The sequence below is a fragment of the Canis lupus genome, chromosome 12, assembly GCF_048164855.1.
Source record: "Canis lupus baileyi chromosome 12, mCanLup2.hap1, whole genome shotgun sequence".
Taxonomy (NCBI): domain Eukaryota; kingdom Metazoa; phylum Chordata; class Mammalia; order Carnivora; family Canidae; genus Canis; species Canis lupus.
The window spans coordinates 24812137-24838370 of NC_132849.1; the positions used below are offsets into that span (position 1 = coordinate 24812137).

Genomic DNA, 26234 nt, shown 5'->3' on the forward strand with positions numbered 1-26234 from the left:
TGCCATGCCACCACATTGCCTCTCTGGGCCTCAGTTTCCCCAGCCATAAGAGGCCTGCACAGCATCATTGCTAGAAGCCCTGTGCTAAGATAATTTCTAAGATTCCAATACAGCTCTTAACTCCTACGATGTCTATGAAAGTTAACACTCTTGATGCTTCTGCAATTATAAGAGGAAAAGTATGAAAAAAATTACTTCTCTAAATCTGCCTTTTTCGTGCTTTGGTTATTGAAATCATTAGCCCTAAGACTTTGGTTGGTGTCTGACTTCCATGCCTAATAGTTTTTACCATACAAGCAACTTCAGTGTTGCTCTAGAATTGTACTAGAACTAACTTGTAATTTTAGCTATTTAATGTAGATCATGAATTTAGATTACTAAACTAAAGAGCACAAAATCAGCTTTAATCTACAGTCATTCATTCAATAAATATTTGGGAACCTACCATGTACCATGCACTGTTCTAGATGCTGAAGGTAGGACAGTGAACAAAACCACCTTAGATATCCATCCTCATAGAGCTTTACATATTAGTGAGGGGAGATAAGCAATAATTAAAGCATATAATAAGTAATTTATATGGTATGATAGAATGTGGCTGGTGCTTTGGAAAAAATAAAGAATAAGGAGGATCAGAAAGGCCAGGATGAAATGGGGTGGGGGGATGATAAGGAGAAAGAGTAGATAGTAATTTAAACAGTATGGTCTGGGGGCACCTGGGTGGCTCAGTGGTGGAGTGTCTGCTATTGGCTCAGGTCATGATCTCAGGGTCCTGGGATTAAGTCCCACATCAGGCTCCCCAGGGGAGCCTGCTTCCCCCTCTGCCCAAGTCTCTGCCTCTCTCATGAATAAATAAATAAAATATTATAAATAAACAAACAAACAAACATAAACAGTGTGTTCTGGGTACATCTCTTTGAGAAGGCAGCATTGGACCAAGACTTGAAGAATGTGAGGCAATCTAAAGGAAGAGTAATCCAGGCAAAAGGAATAGCTAATGCAAAACCCTAGGGAGGGAACAAGCCTGGAATGTTGGAGAAACACCATAAGACGTACTTAAAAACCAGCATCTAAGAAAGTTATCCTGGAATGATGCCTGTGTCTTCCTATAATGGGAACAATAATTTTCCCCAACTTCACTTCAGCCTTTTGAACCCAGAATAGAACTCATTTTCTTAGGTTTTCTGTCAACAGCTCACAAAGTAAGCATATTGACCGAACGTCTTCATGCTACTTATGAAGTCTGTTCCTACCCCTGCTCCCTCAGTTCCGTTTGCAACTCCTCTGCAGAGTGGAGAAATCTCTTTCTTCTCCATAGGACTTTCTGACCATTTCATGCAATTTGCTGAAAATTGAATTGTTTAAAAACAAAATACTTCATGAGCACTGGCAGTAACCATCCTGGTATTTTCTGAAAAATTTTCCCATTTCAGAGAGGAGACCCTTAACACCTGCAACAAGTATTGAAAATTAGGGATGCCTGAGTGGCTCAGCAGTTGAGCATCTGCCTTCGGTTCAGGACATGATCCTGGAGACCCCTAGGATCGAGTCCCACATTGGGATCCTTGCATGGAGCCTGCTTCTCCCTCTGCCTGTGTCTCTGCCTCTCTCTCCGTGTCTCTCATGAATAAATAAATAAAACCTTCTTTTAAAAAAGTATTGAAAATTAATGTGTCCTTAATTTCTTTTTTTTTTTTAAGATTTTATTTATTTATTTATTCATGAGAGACACGGAGAGAGAAGCAGAGACATAGGCAGAGGGAGAAGCAGCCTCCTCACAGGAAGCCCGATGCGGGACTCGATCCCCATACCTGGGATCACACCCTGAGCTGAAGGCAGACGTTCAACCGCTGAGCCACCCAGGCGTCCCTGTGTCCTTAATTTCATTACTCAAATGTGCCAACATCTAGATTGGCAAACTCTCATGTATTAAGAGTTTCCAAAAAGATTTCTTCTACTTCCATTTTAGAACATTTTACAACATAAAATACTTAAACTAGTCTTTAAACAGAGCTCACAGCATTTTTCTTGCTATCCCATAAGTATTTATTACTTAAAAGTATTATTATAATTTAAGCATTTTCCATTTTTGTTGTTTTCTCTTTGTTTTGAACAGCTATTGTTATCAAGGACACTTTTCGACTTTTTTTAAGTTCCATGCCTAGTAGTACATTTCCCGTTACAGTTCTTCAAAATTCTGTCAAGGTAATGTATGCACATGGTTGGAATGGTGCAAAATGATTAGCCTCAGAATGTTCCCCGAGTGGGTCCAGGGAGCCCAGGCCTTGTGCAGGACCACATTAAAGTCTGGGTGGCCAAGGTGGGAAGGTGGAAGTCAGTATCCCTTCACCTCATAGCATGCAGGCACACAGTTTCCCAAGGCACTGCCCATCTTTATGTGCCCTAGCCTGTTGATCATTCAACAGTATAAGAAAATGTCAAGGATCCAGAGTGGTAAGAATGGAACCCCTCCCAGAATTAAGAGAATGTTTCAGCATTTGAGAGACAGGAGACCTACAGGTAGTATGGCTGCTGGGTTTTAGTGCTGGGAATTCTCCAATATACAGGAAGCTTCTGCATACAAATGATCACTCAGGAACAAGAGATGCTTCTTCCTTTCCTGTCCCATGTCATCAAGGGATGACATATGTTGAGATGCATGGAAAATCCAATGCTGAAGAAGGCCTGAGAATACTTTCTGGCCATATTTAGAAAAATGAACACCAAAAGAAATTGTCTGAGATTCTTGTGGAGACGGTTCATCCACTGTAGATCTGAAGACCCCCACCAGGCCTGACTTTGCAGAGACTGAGGCTGAGCAAGATACAGAGCAAGCCCCCACATACCAGGAATGCCCCATGGGTATCAGTTATCTACATCCTCTCAATGGCTTCAGTCTCTGTGTGTTATTCAGAAATAATGCAAATCGATAAAATCACCCTTTCTGCCATATATGTGTCTGAACCCAGGTAACCAATGAGCCACCGAAAGGTTTACGTGCAAATATCAGACGGGCATTTACTGAAATGACACCTTCGTTTTTTGAAGAAAACATACTTGGAAGAAAATGGAGACAAATAATATTTGGCATTTGTTTCTTCCACGCAATTATTCAGGTACACCCAACTTTTGCTTTTTAGTAGAAAAAAGAAAGTGCATTATGTTAATAAATAAATAAAAAGTGGGAATGACATGAAAGCTTACAAATGGCATTGTAAAGTGCTGAGGCCCCATTCAGGGTCTGAAGCCAAGTTGTTCTCACTCAGTGGCTGATCTCCGTACTCCCCTCACCTCAGCTTCGCCTCCTAGCTCTACTCTGATCTAAGGGACATCATCACCTGGATAAATGCACGAGGTCAAATTCAAAAGCACAAAATTGACCTCCTCAGCTATGTCTCACTCCCAAGTCTCCCAAATCTCCAGACTCTACTCCTGAAATTGGTAGTCCCATCTCTCAATCACCTGCATTCAAAATTTCAGTATTATTTTTATTATTCCTCATTTGCACATATATCATGTCAGTCCATCATTTTCCTTGCAATAGTTTCATCCTCACCTGGCCCTTTTTGGGTGGGCTTACTACCCTTAAGATCCTCTTCCCTGTGACCAGAGCCCCAAAGTCCCCTGAAAGATGACTTTCAACTCAGTACTACTTTCTCCTTCCCTCTGCTCAAACTTCATTGCTGTGATCTGGTGTCCATCCTGAGACCCTGCATTTAAATTCTGACTCTTTGGGATCCCTGGGTGGCGCAGCGGTTTGGCGCCTGCCTTTGGCCCAGGGCGCGATCCTGGAGACCCGGGATCAAATCCCACGTCGGCTCCCGGTGCATGGAGCCTGCTTCTCCCTCTGCTTATGTCTCTGCCTCTCTCTCTCTCTGTATGACTATCATAAATAAATAAAAATTTAATAAATAAATAAATAAATAAATAAATTCTGACTCTTTGACTACACGTCTCTAGATGATGTCTTAACTAGACTGGCTGCCTGGGTTTCAAGTGTATATGGTCTACAGAGAATCTGTAAAGAAAAAAACAAAGATTAAAGATGCAAAATATGACCTAAATAAATAAGTAAACAAGGTCCCAGAGGAGATCTGAGAGGCTGGGACCGGGGGCTCTAGGCACAAGGCCCTTGTTGTACAAATAAAAACAGCTGAGATGGGAAAGTGGTTCAACACTTACGAAATTTTGAAATCAAGAGGAGGGAATATGAGACCTCTGGTATAATCATCAGTTTGGAATTAAGAAATTAAGATGGGATAGGGAGATAATGAAGAAAGAAAAAGAGGTCACTATGTGAAGTCATGAAGCAAGGGTTATGATTCTGTGTACTAGTTTAAAAAATGTCACTGCAGAGAAGTCAGCATGTAATCAGCACATAGTGATATGACTTAAAAGCTTAGATGGTAGGCAGACTCTTTAGAACTGGGAGTAGCTTTTGCCACAAGATGGATGATTAGTGTCAGTCTTTTTTTGCCTATTTTGATGGGGAAATATTTTATTTTACCATGAAGGACAGATGCCCTTCTATCATATTTCTAGTAATGTCAAGTTTTCTTTTGGAAATTTTGGAGAAAAGCCAGGACTGGAGGAAGAGATGCCACCCATGTTTGCTGAAAGCCAAACTGAAAGCCTAGATGAAGTTGAACTGTATGATCTTAACTGATTTTAACATGATCTTAACATGATGTCAACAGAATGAGGATGCCCAACTTCAATAGAAACCTTTCATTTCTCAGTATTTTATACAAAGCTAATTTATCAAATTTTATGTAAGACTATTTTCATTTTCCCTTCTAGGAGAGAAAAAAGTTTGGTCCTCTTGGTTGGAATATCTGCTATGAATTTAATGACAGTGACAGGGAATGCGCTTTACTGAACCTCAACCTTTACTGCCAAGAAGGAAAGATTCCCTGGGATGCACTAATTTACATTACTGGTCAGTATGCCCACATGGCCAGGGCATGGCCCATATAAAAATGGTGTCCTTCCCCAGTGTTTGATGGTGGTGATGATGACTTCTAATGGTCCCTTTGTGAAGATAAGACTGTGATAAGGATATTCTGAGAATATTTACACATGGAAAATAGGCAGCTGTTTTCCCAAATAATAATAGCAAAACCAAAAAAAAAAAAAAAATAATAGCAAAACCTTGTATCTTTCTTGATACATGCAACTACTGTGTTCAGCACTTCCCAAGAATTAGCATATTTGATCCTCATAACAATCATATGAGGTGAGGACTGTTATATCCCTATTTTATACGTGAGGAAACTGAGGCACCCAGTTTATAAGTGGTAGACTTTATAAGTCAGTCTAGCCTCAAGGGTCTGTGCTCTTAAATTCATAAGAATCTGAACACTGATTGACTAGCAGAGACCTGTTCATGTATATTTGTGAAAAAAGGAAAAATATTTCAGGAATTAAATTTTTTAGAAAATATTCATTGTGGCCACATGGGACCTTGTGCCAAAATTAGGTCCAGTTTGGAATATGTAGGCCCAAGTAATGAAGAAATGATTTACACTGGGAACTGGGAGAAGAAGGGCACTCTGAAAGGGGGAATAATGGGAATGAATGGTTTTCATTGGTAATAAGGGAAATAGAGAAGAGTAGAGAGGAATCAGGTGATCTAGAGCCATGAAAGGCAAATAAACCTTGGAAATAGAGGGCAGGGAAACAACAGTGAAAATGAATGAGGACCATTCTCAGAGTGGACCAAAAGGGGTGGTCTTGGAATCTAGGGGCTGACCTTATACTCTGGCCTCCAGCACTCTACTACCCCAGTAGGGCCAACACTGCTTATCAAAATAGTGATGGTCAGTTGACCTTATACTGATGGTCAGCTAACTTTCAACAAAGGTATCAGGTGGCTCAATGGAGGAAGGATAATTCTTCAACAAATGATGCTGGGAATGTTAAGTATCCATCTGCAAAAGGATGAATTTGGATCCTTATCTCATATGATACATAAAAATTAATTCAAAATGAGTCCTGAGAACTAAATGTAAGAGCTTAAACTACAGAGGAGAAAGCACAGAAGTAAATCTTCGTGACTTTGGGTTCAGCAATGATTTAGCAGATAAGATGTAAAAAAGCACAAGCAATAAAGAAAAAATAATAATGGACATCATCAACATTTACTTCAACAAACACCATAAAGAAAGTAAAAAGACAAGCCACAAACTGAAAGAAAATATTTGTAAATCATATGTCTGATAAGGCACTTGTATACAAAGTATTTTTTTTTACCATTTAGCACTTTATTTATATTTTTTAATAATAAATTTATTTTTATTGTTCAATTTGCCAACATACAGAATAACACCCAGTGCTCATCCTGTCACGTGCCCCCCTCAGTGCCCACCACCCAGTCACCCCCACCCCCCGCCCTCCTCCCCTTCCACCACCCCTAGTTCGTTTCCCAGAGTTAGGAGTCTCTCATGTTCTGTCTCCCTTTCTGATATTTCCCACCCATTTCTTCTCCCTTCCCCTCTATTGCCTTTTACTATTATTTATATTCCCCAAATGAATGAGACCATATAATGTTTGTCCTTCTCCGATTGACTTATTTCACTCAGCATAATACCCTCCAGTTCCATCCACATCAAAGCAAATGGCAGGTATTCGTCATTTCTAATGGCTGAGTAACATTCCATTGTATACATAAACCACATCTTCTTTATCCATTATCTTTAGATGGACACCGAGGCTCCTTCCACAGTTTGGCTATTGTGGACATTGCTGCTAGAAACATCGGGGTGCAGGTGTCCCGGCATTTCATTGCATCTGCATCTTTGGTGTAAATCCCCAGCAGTACAATTGCTGGGTCGTACGGCAGATCTATTTTTAACTCTTTGAGGAACCTCCACACAGTTTTCCAGAGTGGCTGCACCAGTTCACATTCCCACCAACAGTGTAAGAGGGTTCCCTTTTCTCCACATCCTCTCCAACATTTGTGGTTTCCTGCCTTGTTAATTTTCCCCATTCTCACTGGTGTGAGGTGGTATCTCATTGTGGTTTTGATTTGTATTTCCCTGATGGCAAGTGATGCGGAGCATTTTCTCATGTGCTTGTTGGCCGTTCTATGTCTTCCTCTGTGAGATTTCTGTTCATGTCTTTTGCCCATTTCATGATTGGATTGTTTGTTTCTTTGCTGTTGAGTTTAATAAGTTCTTTATAGATATTGGAAACTAATATTCGATAAAGGAGGAAAGACTATCCACTGGAAGAAAGACAGTCTCTTCAGTAAATGGTGCTGGGAAAACTGGACATCCACATGCAGAAGAATGAAACTAGACCACTCTCTTTCACCACACACAAAGATAAACTCAAAATGGATGAAAGATCTAAATGTGAGACAAGATTCCTTCAAAATCCTAGAGGAGAACACAGGTAACACCTTTTTTGAACTCCGCCACAGTAACTTCTTGCAAGATACATCCAGGAAGACAAAAGAAACAAAATCAAAAATGAACTATTGGGACTTCATCAAGATAAGAAGCTTTTGCACATCAAAGGATACAGTCAACAAAACAAAGACAACCTACAGAATGGGAGAAGATATTTGCAAATGACGTATTAGATAAAGGGCTAGTTTCCAAGATCTATATACAAAGTATTATATAAAGAACACAACTCAAAAAAAAAAAAAAAAAAGAACACAACTCAACAGTGAGAAGAAATATAATCCAATTTAAAAGTGGGCAAAAGATTTGAATAGACATTTCACCAAAGAAGACATATTAATGACCAATAAACACATGAAAAGATGCTTAGTCATTAAGGAAGTGAAAATTAAAGCTACAATGAGATACCACTTCACACACCAACTAGGATGACTAAAATTAAAAAAATGAAACAACAAAAAAACAGCAACAAAGTGTTGGCAAGAATGTGGAGAAAGTAGAATCCTCATACGTTGCTGGTGGCAATGTAAAATGGTGCTGCTATTTTGGAAAATGTTTTAAATAGACTTACCATATGACCCAGAAAAAATGAAAACACATGTCCACACAAAAACTTTGTACATGTTTATACAGCATTATTTCATAATAGCCAAAAAAAGTGGAAACAACCTAAACTTCTATCAGCTGGTGAATGGATAAAAAAAATGTGACATACCATGTACTACCATAGCATGCACTACCCAGCCATTAAAAAAGGATAGGTGCTGCAACATAGGTAAAAAAGTAAACTTATGGTAAGTAAAAAAGTCAGACACAGGGGTGCCTGGATAGCTCAGTCAATTAAGCATCCAACTCTTGATTTTGGCTCAGGCCCTGATCTCAGGGTCCTGGGATCTAGCTCCAAGTTAGGCTCCATGCTCAACAGGAAGCCTGCTTGAGATTCTCTTCCTCTCCCCCTACTCCTCCCCCTGCTCTCTCCCTCTCTCCCTCTCTCTCAAATAAATAAATCTTAAAAGAAAAAAGAGCACATAATACCACATTGTATGGTTCCATTTATATGAAAGTTCCAGAAAAGCCAAATGTATACAGACAGAAAGTAGGTTCATGGTTGCAGGGAGCAGGGGCAAAAATGAGGAGTGACTGAGAAGGGGCACAAGATTGCATTTGGGGGATGATACAAACGTTCTAAAATTAGATTATGGTGATGGTTACAACATTGCAGGTTTACTAAAAATTAATGAATCATACATGTAAATTTTATGTGGATTTATGAATTTTAAATTATAGCTCTTTATTAGTACTGTTTTTAAAAAATGGATAGAAGCACAAAGGCAATGAATGCTTTATCCATAGCGTGGTATTTTAGGCAGTCATTTATGCATTAATCCAGAAAATACTGCCTTATATTACTAACAATAGATGCTAGAAATACAAAGACAATGTAGACCCTGCCTGCCAAAAACTCATGGCATGGAGGGTGGAGGTAATGAATAAACTATATGTTGAGCTAATTACCAAATCAGAAGTGTATGTGCAAAGCTGTGGGAATTCAGAAGGAACAACTAACACTACCTGGAAGAATCTGGGACTGCTCCACTGAGAGCTAAGTGCTGAACAGCTAAACTGAGCTAAGTGGGGCTCACCAGGAGAGAAAAGGCAGGAGAGCACACTGGACAGAGAGAAGAGTGATACAAAAGCCCAACAGGCTGAGGCGTGGTCTGACTATAGAGTTGGGCTGGTGCACAGTATGAAGAGGGAATGTACATGGAGAGGAGCTTTATCTTCAACAAAAATTTTAAAAAGGTAAGTTGAGGGCACATCATGAAAAACCTGTGTGTGTTGTTAATTTTGGTTCTACTTTGTAATTGATGATTGGCAATCATGATCCTTTATGGTGTAAAGAGGTGCAATAATTTACAAAGCTATAATAAAAGCAACATGAAGGACTGAACAAGAAGATACAGCAACACCAGTGGGGATAGAATAGAGAAATACTGAGGAGGCTTTAAATATAGGAAAGTATTTGGGGGTGGGGGGAATCTTAAAATTTTATAGTGTAAGGTATAGCAATGCATAAGTCCAGGAGACACATCTGAGCTCAAAGTAGGCAAAGACAAAGCCAAACCTAAGGCCTACCCAGTTTGTATTGGGCCAGCCCCTGGAGATAGGTGAGGAAGACAAGGGGAAAGCCACCACATTGGGATCTGCAACAAGACCCTCAGGGACTGTGATGCCAAGGCCAGGACAGGTGGTGGGCATGTATGGTGGACACCTCCTCCACAGGTTCTTCTTCTGGGAAGACCAAACCCAGAAGACTCCTTCCTAAAAGTGAGCCCAAGAGTCATCTACTCTGAGTCAAAATAGTGGAGCTCCTTATTTATGCAGTTTGATCCAAGCAAAGGATAAAACTCAATCTGGATGGAGGAGTACAAAGTCTGATAATATGTAAGGAAAATATTTCTATGCTGCTTCTCAAAATGCAGTCATTTGTGACTCAAAAAAAAAATACACTTTAGGGCAACTCTTTTCTCTCACCACCTACTAATGATAGAAGTCTTAGTTTTCCTGGCATCATCCTTTTCCAGACACCATCACACAATTGGAGAAACTTGTGCTTAATTCCCATCCAGCCCCAAGGACCCAAGAGGAGCTTTAACTTAGGCGCAGACTAGATGGACCTACTACAAAGATGTAACTGAACTTTGTGTTCCAAGATTTCCTAGAAGGCAACTGAAGCTAAGCTAACTGAAGCTATATACCCATGAAAATACAGCAGAATCTCTTTCTTCCCTCTTAAAATTGCTAATACAGAGATTTAGCTACTTGACCATCAGCTGTGATATCTACTTCCTCTCCCCTCTCCCTGAGTGGCTAATCCAACAAGACAGACCAAATGTGCTTCAGGGAATATAAGTGTCCCTATAAGAGGTGCAAGTAAAGACAGTGCTCTCTTAGAAATAAATTATGGAGATTCCAAAGACTGAAATAACTTTCTTTCAACCAATCATCTCAGCTTAAAAGAGAATGGAAAACTTTCTTCCTGACATAATGGAAGATATGAAGAGAACAAATGAACATTCCGAGAATTTAGAAGTTGACAATATCAGTATCATAGGTAAAATCCTTCTGGGAACCCTACAGTGGTAAATAATGAAATGTAGCAATGGATCTGGAATTTTCCCAAGGAATTATATCAGCAATAGGTATTATTCCAATGCAGAATAGATATCATTCCTACTTATAATTTTGGGACGACCGTGGAACATGCCGTAAGTAGCTTCTCTGTGAAAAGAGAGAGGGGAAATTAATAAGTTTTAATTCCCCAACATAATTTTTGTGAGGCATTGTCTCTTTCATCTTGGATCTATCTTTCCTTCCTAGCTTAATTTTAATAATTATAATGTATGTATGCAGTTTGAATGTCTTGTTATAAATGTTTTGGTTCCATTTATTTGCAGGTCTCAAAAATAGGCAGTATTTTATGTAAAGTGTGTATGTTTTAGAATACTGTGCTCAGTGATGGAATTAAACCCAAAATTAGGGGGTGCCTGGGTGGCTCAGCTGGTTAAACATCTGACTTTGGCTCAGGTCATGATCTCAGGGTCCTGGGATTGAACTCCGCATCAGGCTGAGAGCCTGCATCTCCCTCTCCCTCTGCTGCTCCCCCTGTGCTCTTGCTTGTGCTCTCTCTCTCCAATAAGTAAAATCCTTTAAAAATAAAAAGACCCCAAATCAGTAACTTACAGCAAAAAAAGGAAGGAGGAGGAGGAAATATGTAAATAGAGCTCAGTGGCTTTGGTTTTGATTATTTGGGGAAAGCAAAATAATTAGCATAGGGTACATATAGTAGGTTTTTTCCTGCCCTTTAAAAGTTGACTTTTATTCTCTTTAGGGAGTAGTGGTAGGAAACTCTGATATGCTCTTTTCACTTTCAGTTCCAAAAATGTGTACACAAATAAACCTATTAGAATGTGGGTATGCATCTCAATAAAAAAATATGTTTTAAAATGCAAACTCCTTTTCAGGTGAAATTACATATGGCGGGAGAGTTACAGACACCTGGGATCAAAGATGCCTTCGTACAGTCTTAAAAAGGTTCTTTTCTCCTGAAACATTAGAAGAGGATTATAAATATTCAGAATCAGGTGAATGACTTTTCAATATTATGGAAAGGACCTTTTCCCAAGAAGTCATTGACAGCATCTCTCAGTTTTCCATCCAGAAGTTCCTGACATCCAGACATCACAACCTAGTCCTCGTGCCCGCCCACCCCAGCCACATGCTTGACCACCTCCAAAACTAGTTTGGCAGTAAAAACACAAAAATATCTATTGTGTAGTAACCAGTTTGAGGTATTTGTTCTAAAGTGGGTGGTATTCAGTCTAAATATGTTTTCAAAGCTCTATAAATTTGGAGCCCTTACCAAGGCATGGCTATCAGCAGCACATTCCTGGGTTCCCAGAATCTTCTGGAGAGGACACCCTAAAAGGTTAGGATACTAATCACAACTCAAGGCCTCAACAAAAGGCAGAGACCAGGCACAGTATTGAAAGCAAGGAGAGTGAGGAAAGCAAGGAGAGTGGGGAAAACAATACCCTTTTCTGTGGAAGACAGTTGATTAAAGCCACCATCTGAACAGGCAGAGAAGGGCCAAACTTGGTGGTACAAAGTCTAATTGAAACAAATTTGCCCTCTGTGTTTTCAATAAACAGGCATCTATTTTGCACCCTTGGCTGACAGCCTACAAGAGTTCAAGGACTACATTGAAAATCTGCCTTTGATGGATGACCCAGAAATATTTGGAATGCATGAAAATGCCAACCTAGTTTTCCAGGTATGTGGCTTTTTAATCTAAAATCCATTATCATATTGTGTATATAAACCTGAAACATCAATAATCATCTCATTAGTTCCATAAATTATAATATCCTTAAATAAGCAGAGTAAATGTTTGATCTCAACTTCAGCATTTGATTCCAACTTAGCCTGTTCCTTCTGGATCCTTCACAGCACCTAAGATCACCATACATTTTTCCATCACTGGCCATCATCCAGCCTCCTGCCTAGTCCCTAATCTGCCTGCTAGTCCACCTTAACATGGAGATTTGGACGATAATCCAGACAGTCCTTTCTCTTTTGCCCTTTTCTCTCCACACTGGGAAGATCTGTATTATATTACACAAAGGTTTACAAATCCACAGATGATTACGTTGTAAAAGTACGGTAACAAACATCCAAGACAAATAAAACAGTGTTCTTTAAAAGCATGGCTCATCAGCATTACAGTACCAGACCCCAGCAGTAGGTCCAAAGAGCAAACTGGCTAATTTCACTCTTGTAAGATCTTCTGATGCCCCACTTCTGTTACCCACAGTAGTCCAAGTTCCTCAGCATGGCGCCTGAGGCTCCTCCATTATCTAGGTATTACATACCTTTCCAGTTTATTCATCTGCCATGGCCAGGCATCTGTGGATGAACCAAAGCCATGAAATAAGGTCTGTCCCTTAGGTCCTGGAATACTATAAAGGTTGGATATTAAGTCTTGCTCACAAGGCTGAAGGGAATCATCTTCCTTTTCAACTTAAATTTTGCCCATAGAAGCATTAGAGGGTGATATCTACCTAGACATCAATGAATCTGCAGGAAACAACAGTAGAACTTCCAGAAAAACTCCAGGAGGTCAGTGCTCTACCACCTTATGTCATGGTTCTCTACCATTAAAAATTGCTTTGCTTTTTAGTGAGGGGTTAATAATATTTTGTTTTTCATTATTCTACTTTCGGGAAGAGAGTTGGCCAAACCAAGTGTTAATATTCACTCATATCTGATTGTTTGCTCTGGAGTGGGTGGGGCACATGGGGCGAGGGATGAAAGAAGGGAAAGGGCAGTGTACACATAGTAAGCCTGGCTGTATCCTGTGAGAAATATGGCACTGCTGGTAGAGGTAACACTCTTGGCAATGTGCACAGTAGTTCTGTGTTTTCCACTGGTTCACAATGACTGAGAATGAGACAGCAGGCATATAGTGAGCACTGTGGTATGTTTTTCCGTCTAGCCTCCCTTTCTCCACTTTTCTGGTATACTATATGCCCTACTCCCATCTCTTCCCTTTGGGCTAACAGCCCCTTCCTCATTCCATGAAATTCTGGTAAGACTCCCTTACCTTCAGAGGTGGGTATGTGACTCAGGCCTGGCCAAAGGCAGCATTTCATCACCTGGCCACTCAAATTGGTCCAAGGAGCAGGTACATGGACTATGTTGAATGAGAGAGAATTCTTCCCTAAGATATACTATATACAGATTCTAGGATTAGGGGAGGACTTTCTCTTTCCTTTGGAATCACTGACTAGGATACTGTGTATCTATAGCTGTCTGTGGCCTTATCATTGACACTCAACCCATTCCCTCTATCACATGAAAGAAGCTCATCTGATGTAGGAAAGAATGAGAGAAACAATCAAACATGTACCAGAGAGAAAACATTAGATCCATTCATGCCTAGGACCCATGTGACTTGTGTTCTCTTCTTCCCAGTGTATGAGCCAACAGATTTCTTTTCTTTGATTAGCCGGTTTAGGTTAGCTAATCCTGCCTGTCATCAATAGAGTCTTTACACAAAAGATATAAATGATTCCTTCCTCAGCCCAAACTATACTTACATAGATGCTTAGTAGGAACTAGTAAAGACAACTGGACCTTGACCTGTGCACATCAGTTGGAGATACAAGGCAGAAATTCCCTCCTAAGGTAATAATGAGCAGAAGTCAAGGGCCATCTGTATAGATTGTCTGCACTAACAGATACCTCTTAACTCTGTTCTTATTAGAGGCTTAATAAATGGAAAGAAAAAAAACAGCAGAGGCTGAGTAAATAGCGAGAAAATATAGGATAAAAGATTAGAAAACACTATCCAGAAGATACAGACTTGCCCTCTGTAAATCACCTGCTGCAAATAAATAAATAAATAAATAAATAGATAGATAGATAGATAGATAGATAGATAGATAGATAGATAGATAAATGTGTTTCGGCATCTGCAATAGGGTAGAAGACACAGCCTGTATGAAAGAAAAAAGCAAGAATTTGAGAACAAGTTGACATGTATATATGAAGGATGCCAGGGGATATGTAAGAATGAAGTCTTTCAAGGAAACTAGAACTACCACAGCAGAAGTAAAAACTACTCTGGAGGCTTAAAGACCAGGACTAGTATATAGATCATCACACATGTGATATAGGGGACAAACCTGAGCTTTCCATAATGGAGATTAAAATGTCCAGAAATAGAAAACGATGAGAGATGATAATAGATACGGAAGATAGTGCAAGGAGATTCAACAAAACAAAAAACAAACAATTTTTTGTTCTGTTGAAAGAAAAAAATACTGAAGCTATGCTTGTACATATTCTGGCAGAACTACAATAAAAAAAAAAAAAAAAAAAAAAGCTCATGGTAGCATCTAGCCCACCCTATCGCCAGCCTCCTCCCAAAAGTGTAGATGAGCTACTATATTAGTCAGGATGGACTTGGTTATGCTGCAGTAAGAAAAGTACTCAAATCCCAATTGCTTAATCCACCAACAACTATATTGGCAGGTTGACAAAAAGGCTCTTCTCCACACAACCATGCAAGAACCCAATTTAAAAAAAGAAGAAGAACCCAATCTAACAGAAGCACTATTATATTGTAGTTGCCTTATCTAGAACAGATGGCCCCTTCATTCATAGCAGCATAGGAAGAGAAAGACTAGAGAATTATTCATAGGCTTTTCACTACCTCAGATACACAGTCCACCTTTCATTGGCCAGATTAGTCACATGGCCCACCTATCTGCAAGTGTACAAGAAAGCGTAATCTTTGCTAGGAGAAGAGAACTGTAAATGGTTGCTCACTGTATCTAAGTCAGTTACTATCATAGGAAATAATACCAGACTGGCTGTACTAAATGTCTCAGGACTCTTTCATCCAATCAAGAAGTCAAGAACTAAAATAGAAAAAGTCATATTAATGGCTGGCACTAAGCAAGGACACCAAACTATTTAACTATAGCATTAAGTAAATATTTCATATATGTATTTAGGGCCTAATGAATATGTCAAAAGTCATATCTGAAAGAATGTCTATCATGTAAAATATAATTTTAACAATCAAGATCTAAAATCCCAAGTTCTGAGCCCCTCTCTCAGGTAAGTATATGATAAGTGTTATGACTGAGGTTTCAAAGCCAAGGACTAGAGATTGATGAAGGATAGATTTGGAAGATCTTAGACAATATCACAGAACATCCCATCACCCATTCCAGATATATTCTTGCAAAGGCATCTAAACATGAAGAACTAAAAGAATTACCTTCCCAAGACCTGTGTGAAAAGTACATAAGGTTTCCAACAAATAAATGAAAAAGATCCTATGTTTCTGAATAGAAAAAAATCTAGAAAAAAATCAGAATATTTAGCTAACCTTAGAATAGGAATTTCTAAGCACCAAAAAGCAACAGAAAATAAATCAAATTAGAAAAAGCCAATAGATGTTACTATATGAAAAACATCATGAGAAAATTAAAAGACATGACCAAGCAAAACATTTTTGAAACAACAAAAAAGAAACCTGAGAAAAAGTTAACTATCCACATGTGGAACATTTCCTAGGAGAGACCACATGTGAGACCACAATTTAAAGTAATAATAGGTTTTAAAAGATAGATATCATACAAAGTATCTTCTCTAACCACAATGAAATAAAGTTAGAAATCAATAAAACTTTATAGTAAGCAAAACAGGGGAGAACTGGCAGAAAGACAGACATATAGACCAATGGAATAGAACAAAAGAGTCCAGAAATAAACCTTCACATAAATGATCAAATGATTTCTGACAAGGGGAAAGCACAATCTTTTCACCAAATGTTGCTGAAAGAACTGGATGCAAAAGAATAAAGTAGGACCCTTAACTAACACCATATGCAAAATTAACTTGATGGAAAAAGATCCAAATGTAAGTCCTAAAACAATAAAACTCTTAGAAGAAAACATAGGAAAAAAGCTTAATTAAAAAAAAAAAAGAAAAGAAAAGAAAGAAAAGCTTCATGACCTTGAATTTGGCAATGATTTTTTTTTTTGCAATGATTTTTTGACCATGACACCATAAAAACAAGTAACAAAAGAAAGAACAGACAAATTGGATTTCATAAAAAGTTCTTAATTTTCTACATTTAAAGACACTATCAAAAAAAAGACTATAAACAGAGTAAAAAAGTAACCTACAGAATAGGAGAAAATATTTGCAAATCCTACACCTGATAAGGGGTTGATATCCAGAATATTAGAGAACTCCTAAAACTCAACAACAACAAAAAACAAACAACCTGATTCAAAGATGGGCAAGGACTTAGTAAACATTTCTCCAAAGATGATCTACAGTCAATAAGCACATGAAAAGATGCTTGACATCACCAATCATAGTTAAATGCAAATCAAAACTGCAATGAGATACAACATCACACCCATTAGGATAGCTACTATCAAAATAACAAAACAAGTGTTGGTAAGGATGTGGAGAAATTGGAATCCTTGTGTACTGTTGGTGGGGACATAAAGTGCTACAGCCACTGAGGAAAACAGGATAGGATTCCTCAAAAAAATTAAAAATAGAATTCAGGGGTGCCTGAGTGGCTCAACTGGTTAAGCATCTGCCTTCAGCTCAGGTCATGATCTCAGGGTCCTGTGATAGAGCCCAACATGGGGCTCCCTGCTCAGCAGGGAGTCTGCTTCTCCCTCTCCCTCTGCCCTTTTTTAAGATTTTTTAAGCAAAGATATTAATTCTTGCAAAGATAAAGATAGGTCCTCTGAAACACTACTATTGGGAGTATAAATCAGTACAGTGCTTTTAGAAATCAATGTAAAAATATCCAGTTTAAATATATTCTTTTGGAATATATCATTTAAAGAATTTCAAATATAGTGGATGAGATTCATTATAGATACTCTATTCACAGAGTTCTACAAGATCAAAAAACAAGAAATGTCAAAAAAAAGTAGATTAATAACTCTATTATGATGCATTCATACCACCAAGTATCACACAGTCATTTAAAGCATGATTCGTGAAGATTTTCAGTGATATGAGAAAAATATTCATGAAATTGAAAAAGAATGAATACTACAAAAATTGTATGTGCTCATTTTTTTTAAATTAGATGCACATAAAAGAGAAAATGTCCAACTGGGGATACAGTTACAAATATCTCTGGAAAGCAGGATCACAAATTTTTTTTTAAGATTTTATTTATTTATTCATGAGAGACACAGAGAGAGAGGCAGAAATATAGGCAGAGGCAGAAGCAGACTCCCTATGAGGAGGCCAATGTGGGACTCCATCCCAGGACCCCAGGATCACACCCTGAGCCAAAGGCAGTGCTCAATGGGTAAGCCACCCAAGCATCCCAAGAATATTTTTTTATGCTTTTCTGTATTTTCTAAATTTTCTATAATAAGCCATACTACTTCTCTAATTGAAAAAAAAAGTCACTGGGACACCTGGGTGGCTGGGCGGTTGAGCCTTTGGCTCAGGGTATGATCCTGGGGTCCCGGGATCAAGCCCTGCATTGGGCTTCCTGCATGGAGCCTGCTTCTCACTCTGCCTATGTCTCTGCCTCTCTCTCTGTGTGTTTCTCATGAATAAATAAATAAAATCTTTAGAAAAAAAGAAAAAAGTCATTTAAATAAAAGCATGTTTCAAAAGAGCATTCTCATTATTGCTTCTTCATTTTTATAAACTGTCTTTTAAATGATTAGCTAAAAAAAATCAATTTTATTAGGGTTAAATATATATAACATAAAACTTACCCTTTAGCCATTTTTAAGTATACAGTTTGGTGGCATTAAGAACATTCACATTATTGTTCAACCAAAAATGTTTAAATATAACTGACCACCATGTACAATGACCCTTGTACAGCACAGGTTTGAACCATGTGTTCATTTGTACACGTTTTTTTTTCAATAAATACAGTACTATAAATGTATTTTCTCTTATTTTCTTTTAAGATTTTATTTATTTGAGTGGGGTAGGAGCACAGAAGGGAGAGAAGCAGATTCCCTGCTGAACAGGGACCCTGGGAGTATGACCTGAGCCCAAAGCAGATGCATACCCGATTGAGCCACCCAGGTGTCCATATGATTTTCTTACTAACATTTTCTTTTTTTCAGCTTACTTTAAGAATATAGCATATAATACATATACAAAATGTGTGTTAATCAACTGTTATTGCTAAGGCTTCTTATCAACAGTAGGCTATTAGTGGTTATGTTTTTTTTTTTTAAAAAGATTTTATTTATTTATTCATGACAGACACAGAGAGAGACAGAGAGGCAGAGACACAAGCAGAGGGAGAAGCAGGTTCCATGCAGGGAGCCCGATGTGGGACTCAATCTCGGGACTCCAGGATCACACCCTGGGCCGAAGGCAGGCGCCAAACCGCTGAGCCACCCAAAAATCCCCCAGTGGTTATGTTTTTGAAGAATCAAGTTATACATGGATTTTCGACTATGTGACCAGGAGGGGCAATCCTCCTTACCCCTGCATTGTTCAAGGGTCACCTGTACTGTGCATTTCCAATGAGCACATTTTACCAATTCTATCTTCAACATAAAAATTTCTTTTTTGGGATCCCTGGGTGGCGCAGCGGTTTGGCGCCTGCCTTTGGCCCAGGGCGCAATCCTGGAGACCCGGGATCGAATCCCACGTCGGGCTTCCGGTGCATGGAGCCTGCTTCTCCCTCTGCCTGTGTCTCTGCCTCTCTCTCTCTCTCTCTCTGTGACTATCATGAATAAATAAAAAAAAATTAAAAAAAAAAATTTCTTTTTTGACAATTGCCATTATTTTTATAAGTAAACTGTGCTGCAAATTATTTTCTAAGAATCTGAGTCTTCACTGTTCTGTCCCTTCCTACCATTACAGTACAAAGAGACCAACACTTTAATCAACACCATACTTGAGGTTCAGCCAAGGTCATCTTCTGGTGGAGAGGGAAAAAGCAATGATGAAATTGTCCAAGAACTTGTTGCTTCAGTCCAGACCAGAGTTCCAGGTAATAAATAATCCCTGGCTTCTGTATATCATAACTTTAAGGAATAAACTCAGAAAGCTGAGTGATGAGCAGGTCTCCAAATCTGCTTTATTATATACACCTTTGTTTATGTAGAGAGCACTTCTTTTTTTTTTTTTAGATTGATTTATTTATTTATTTATTTATTTATTTATTTATTTATTTATTTATGATAGACATAGAGAGAAAGAGAGAGAGGCAGAGACACAGGAAGAGGGAGAAGCAGGCTCCATGCTGGGAGCCTGACGTGGGACTTGATCCCGGGACTCCAGGATCGCACCCTGGGCCAAAGGCAGGCGCTAAACCACTGAGCCACCCAGGGATCCCCTGTAGCAAGCACTTCTGACATGGAGCTCTCCACTTATAGACTGGAGGCCATGAGCACCTCAACAACCGAACTGCCGGAAGCATTAGGAGCAAGTTGGTTTCTAGCCCCATGTAACTTTAACAGACTTTTTCTTGAGCTTCCTAGTGTCTCTAGACCTGTGCTGCCCAAGAGAGTAGCCACTAGCCACATGTGGCTACTTAAATATAATAAGTAAAATTTAAAATTCATATCCTCAGGTGCACTAGCCACATTTTGAGTGCTACTATATTGGACAACACAGAAAACATTTCCATTATTGTAAAATGTTCCATTAGACAGCCCTGCTCTAGAATCTGTTTCATTTTTTTTCTAGATTCAAGAAAAATGGCTAAATTAATATCACTTTGTTTTCTGGTGAGTTAAGGAATCTTCCCAATTGATGAAAGATCTACTTTCACACTTTTCTTAGAATGACTGTAGATTTACATTTCTTAGTGTATTATAAAAGTAAACTGCTTCTTTCTCACACTTTTGACACCAAACATGGGCTTTTCCCTTACATTAAGCAGTTCTCCAAATCTCTGGACACCAACTGAGTATCCTAGAGTCCAACTACGATGCTAACCAACCAGGGTTAGCACAGACCCCACAGGTTAAGGGCTCAATCCCACAAACCTGCCCTCCACTTCAGATGCTAATCTCAAGTCCCAAGTTGTGGCCTATACCTCTGACCAACTGGCAATAATTTTCGGGTTCCCACAGCACCCTTCTTAGGTTTATAATTTGCTAGAATGGTTCACAAAACTCAGGGGAAAATATTTACATATAAATAATAAAGGTACAGATAAACAACCACAAGAAGAGATGTACAGGACAAGGTCTAGAAGAGTCCAAGTGCAGGAGCTTCTGTCTCCACGGAGTTAGGGTGCACTGCCCTTCTAGCACATGGAAGCTCTCCAAACCCCTCCAGTTACGGTTTTTATGGAGGCTTCATTATTAGACAGGATTGATTAAACTGTTAGCCATTAGTGATTAACTCAATCTCTAGCCCCTCTCCCTTCTCCCAAGAGGTCAGTCGGAACTGTTGAAAGTTCCAACAGTCTAATCACATGGTTGGTCCCCCTGACAACAAGCCCCCTACCCTTACAGGCTTTCCAAAGCCACCTCATTAACAAAAACTCAGGTTTATGTTATGAATAATGAAAGATGCTCCTTTTACCTTTAACACTCAGAAGCTATTTCACGAGCCGGGGCCAAACCCAAATATTAAAAATGAAAAAAGAAATGATGCTCCTATCACTCTTATTACTTAGGAAATTACAAAGGTTTTGGGGGCTCCAGCCAGAATGAACCAGGGACAAAGACCAAAATATATATTTCTTATTATGTCACCATACCACAGACAATCTTGCCAATCCTCCCAAGACCCCCAGAAGAAAAGCCCTGTGTGACCTCGGAAGCAAGTCAACTCCTCCCAAGACAGGCCCTCAAAAGAATGCCTCCTGAGTAGAGGGGTCTGTTGATGTTGATGTAAACTTAGTTTAGGAAGCAATTTTTAACAAATATAAGATGGAGGGCTGGGTAGAAAGGGATGCCTAGGCAGATAGCTGGCTGGAATACCGTGTATTCGGTTCACGGAGTTCCACTGACACCCATATTTTTCTCTCCGAGCTTAATAAGGCTTATCCTTTCAGTGTGAAATAAATGATGCAATCTGCTGAAGCTAAGGGAACAGGGATATGACTAGTTCAATAAAAGAAGTGAGGGTTTGGAATAGCCTGTGAGGAGCTAATAGGAGACCGGGGACACGTAAGCACAGCACTGGGGACCTGAGCCTAGACCAAGCCACACTGCTGTATGATTCTTCTAGAGCAGTGAAAATGTGAATTCAGAAGGAATTTGGTACATGTACTTCAGAGCCACTCACTAACACCTTACTCAGACATGCAGGGAAAATGCTGGTCCTTCATTTTTTTATAGCTCATGTGAGCCTCCATTTGCTAGCCTGTAGAGAAAAGGAAGAGCAAAACTTTCGATTCAGCTTGAACCATGGGTCTAATAACTGAGTAAGTCCCTCTGAATAATGCTCAGTAACAAGAAAAATGCTACATTTGCCTCATCCCTCGTTCTCCACCCCCCCAAACCCCTCATCTCTGAGATGCAATGCAGGCATGCAGGGAAGAGGGGGGGGTCCATACCTGCATGGCAGAGACGACTCAGGGTCCCTAGCACCTCTGGTCTCAGGGATGGCCCTCATCTACCAGGTAGCTGCTTGTCCTGCTGGCATTTGCCACCGAGGTCTGCATGGCCTGACCCCCATTCAGCCGAGGCCCAGACACGAAGCTGGTTTTGTAAAAGTTAAGGTAAGTGCATTACAGTAGCAATGTTATGAGGACAGAAATCGGTGATAATCAATCTGAGGAATCAGCTGTGTGTGTTTCAGAAACACTAGAAATGGAGACTGCATCTGAGAGCCTTTTCGTCAAGGATCCTCAAGGACGCCTTAACTCCTTGACTACCGTTCTTGGACAAGAAGTGGACCGCTTTAACAGGCTACTGAAGTTAATACATGTATGAGCGCTCGCTGCCAGCACAGCTGCTGGGTACCAAAGCTTTGTAGAGAAGCCTGTTGTCATAAGAATTTTCCATTTCCACTCCTTCCACATTTCTGTTTGGATATACTAACAACTCTTCAAACACAACTAGTCTAAAATTGAATTGACCCTCATCTGACAAGTCTGTTCCCCTTCTCTAATAATGCCTCCATCAGTATATGCTGCAGATCCCAGTGTCCTTGTTACCCTATCTCGATGTATCTAATCAGCTGTATACCCGGGTCTGCAGGCCAGGTGGTCAGCTCAGGGCTTATCACTACTGAAAAAGCCAGGATAGAGATTAAACTACTATGATAAAGACCTCCAAATACAATGATCAAACAAGATAAAAATTCACTTCCATCTCAGCTAACAGCCCAGAGGAATCCCTATAGGACGGGTAGTTAATCTTGCTTTATGAGCTCATCTAGGGATCCCAGCTGGAGGGCTGGCTCTTCAGCCTCAACAGATAGCTTGTATCTCTGAGCCTATGGTGGCTGCTCCTATTGTCCCCTTTGGCTAGCCAGGGGACAGGGGAAAGAGGGCTGAGAAAAAGCATGTTCTGCATAAAAATACGACCCAGAAATTGCATACATTTTTTTTTTTTGCTTGTACCCTATTAGCCAAAATTTGGTAACATGGCCATACACCAGCTGCAAGGGTGGAGGGAAATATAGTCTCTATATCGGATTGCTATGTGCCCAGCTAAAATTAAGGGAGTACCACTATTCAGAGGACAGACATTGATGCTGCTCATTTTCGCCTCCTCCACATCATGACCTTTTCACCTCCCTGAAGATGAACAAATCCAAATGTTGCTTCCTCCAAAAAATCTTCCTGACACACCAGCCTGTCCCTCCACCATCAGATAACTTACAAGCCCCTCACCGCTCCTTCATTTCAGGTGTCTATCACTGTACCTTGCACATTACTTTGTAATTACCCCTCCACAAGGATGGCTCCCCCATTAGACAATGAACTTCTTGAAGAAAAGGAAACTAGTATAGTAGTCATCTTTGTTTCCCTAGTCCCTAACATATACTAAATCTTTACGAATATTTGAATGCACGAGTGAATGAGAGTGGCTCTCAAATCTCCTCATGGACCCTTCTGGTCAAACATCACTCTCCCAATAATGGAGGAATTCTCCTACAGGAAGGGGAAGAGTGAGGAGTCCAGGAAGCAGCAGCCTGCAAGGCAATGGGGAGTCAGCAGAGCACTCCTATCTGAGGCAGGGGTGGTGGACCCTCACTGCCACCCCCCACCCCTACCTCTGCCCAGTCCTGCCCTGACTCTGTCTCAGCCTCACCTTCACTTCACCATGGTAGCAATAAGAAAGGGGAAGGAAGGTAGGGGCACCCAGGGGAGCCCATTCTCCTCCCTTTAGTTAGAACTATGAGACAGGGCAGTTCCTGGGAGAGACGAGGCCACCCTGTCAGTCAGGCTTCTCACCACAGAGAACATTGGGAAGGGTGCTTTCTCCCCCTGCACACAGCGTGTGTTAACTGCCTCCTCTGGGAGATTCGGCCACAAGGTGACATCTATTTTAAGCAGACCTAGAAGACCCTACCTGTCTAATCCCCCTCTGCAACTTAAGCATTCTCCCAGCATTTTATGCAAGTCTTCTGTTCCTTCTTCCATTTTCGGTATCTAAGGTGGTATACGGCCTTGGCTCTAGCCGAGAGCCTCCTTGCCCTCTGATGCAGCAAAGGGCTCCTCACATCCTAAGGGCGATCTAACTAAAACTCTATGTTTTCATACCACTGCCTCTTGCGAAGAGAGGCAGGGAGGTGGGTAGGAAGGCTGACTAACCTTGTTCATCCACATGTGGCCTATCTCCAGAATTATATGGTCCTGGACCTTATTTTGTTTTTTGAAATCAACATAAATTTGGCCTCTAACATCTTTCTATAATATCTTCCCAGTAGATGGCAGTAGTTTTCACAAAACTGGAACCCACACAGGCCATACCAATCTATATGCCCTGCCTTCATCTTTAGCCACGCGGCAAATATTACCCTGTATTTCTCATAGCTGCTGCCAGCCCGGCACCTTCCAGGACTACTGCCTGCCTCTGATTTCTGTTGTGCTGAGGGGAGGAGGGAAAGGGGAATGTCTTAAGGAAGTGTTTCCAGTTCAAGGAGACTCTCTCTGGTACCAACTGAGAAAGACTGGTCTTATCTAAGAATCTTCCCTCTCTGCTATAACTTCAGAGGCCATGGGCAGCCCCTGGGCAGAGTTAGCCAGTGGCATGAGGTAGTTCTCATCGCCACCACCATGGTTCCCAAATAACTAATCATCAGGCCCATTTTTCTTTAGCCCGAAGGAGAGCTATTCAGTGGCATTTCTTGAAACCACTTCTCTAGGCTTCAAGGGCTATTTCTCCTCCTTCCCCTCTTCCCACTTCATTGGATTCTACTATTAACCACCTGAACAGCTCCCCACCCCAGGTCTCACACCCCTATAGTCATGTGTTGTAAACATGGATGAAAGACTAGAGGGTGTGGCCCAGCAGACAGGTGCAGAGAGGGTGGAACCCAGCAAGGGGCCCCTTCAACCAAAGGCAGTACCTGCCACCACAAAGAAGTGGCACTCACTTGATGATTACATCTGTGAAAGGCACCCTCTCCCCACCCCTGTTCTTGTTCTTTCAGACTTCTCTGGAAACACTCAACAAAGCCATTGCTGGCCTTGTAGTGATGTCTGAGGAAATGGAGAAGGTATACAACAGTTTCCTCAACAACCAGGTTCCTTCTCTCTGGTCCAGCACAGCCTACCCATCCCTGAAGCCTCTGGGATCATGGGTCAAAGACCTTATCCTGAGGACTGCATTTGTGGATGTAAGAAAAGTCACTTCTTTGGGGTTTGATGACCATGGTAGACCTCAAGGTCCTTAGGAAGCCCTAGCTAACGAAAACACTAACAACTGTTGAGGGATCATCTAAGCCCAAAGAAACTTCAATCAATTTGAAAGCCATGCTCGTTACAATGTACTTTGCCCTGGGCCCTTATCCCCACATCCTGTTTTGTTTTCAGATCTAGTTCCTGGGACCCCACTGTGAGGTCCAGAACCAATCTGACAGGAGTCCAAACTGCCAGGTGTGACCTTGCTGTGGTCTACCGTCTTCCACAGCCCCTATAATAACCAGGTTCTGGACCTATAGTCAGGCTGCTGGGTGAGGAAGGGGGACACGCAGGCAGTGAGAATGGGGCTGGTGACCAACTCAGCTCGTTGAACTTCTGTCTCCTGAGAGGCCCTCCAAAATATGGCTTTGATTTAAATAACAAACTCCATTACAGAAAAACAATACATTATGATATAATGTTTCTCCTTTAGTTGTGGCTCAAAAGAGGGCAGCCTAAGTCCTTCTGGATCTCTGGTTTCTTCTTTCCTCAAGGATTTCTAACAGGTAATTAACAATGCTTTCCCCAGAAAAAGCCCACAGAAAACACCATGATTTGTCACATACTGGGTTTCCAGGAATTGGGGAAAAGGCATGACTGTTAATGACCTAACCGTGGATAGTTGATTATAGGGCAGTTCAGTGAGGCTCTGCTCTTCCTCACTTGCTGGGGAAAAGGATGGCAGAAATAGCAGATGTTCCCCTACAACCTAATCCCTGCCTCTCTCCGCCATGCCAGTGTGAGCACTGCTGCTGCTGTGAATGTCCACAGCATACCCCATTCCCCTTGCAACCCAGGCTCAAAGGCACCACCAGCTTGCCACCTACTCCAGCCCCACCTCAGAACAGCTCCCTTCCCTCTACAAAATATTCCTTCCGTCCTTCCATCAGCCCTTCCATTTAGCCCTCACTCCA

General features: G+C 40.6%; 2 protein-coding genes across 10 annotated transcripts in view; one reads left to right on the top strand and one right to left on the bottom strand.

The window, feature by feature from the left end:
• DNAH6 (dynein axonemal heavy chain 6) overlaps positions 1-26234 on the top strand; it is a 233560-nt gene that overhangs the window by 199537 nt on the left and 7789 nt on the right. For 7 of the 8 annotated variants that reach the window (XM_072770010.1, XM_072770013.1, XM_072770009.1 and 4 more), the window contains 9 exons: positions 2117-2205; positions 2970-3116; positions 4801-4939; positions 11435-11554; positions 12122-12243; positions 19368-19497; positions 22266-22393; positions 25071-25256; positions 25754-25826. In XM_072770010.1, the coding sequence (XP_072626111.1) occupies positions 2117-2205; positions 2970-3116; positions 4801-4939; positions 11435-11554; positions 12122-12243; positions 19368-19497; positions 22266-22393; positions 25071-25256; positions 25754-25826 (1134 nt within the window). Of the gene's footprint in view, positions 1-2116; positions 2206-2969; positions 3118-4800; positions 4940-11434; positions 11555-12121; positions 12244-19367; positions 19498-22265; positions 22394-25070; positions 25257-25753; positions 25827-26234 lie in introns of those variants that run through there. The other variant, XM_072770016.1, reaches the window with a different exon arrangement.
• The window catches only part of TRABD2A (TraB domain containing 2A), a 166108-nt gene that overhangs the window by 78483 nt on the left and 61391 nt on the right, over positions 1-26234 (bottom strand). The gene's annotated exons all lie outside the window — the stretch shown is intronic.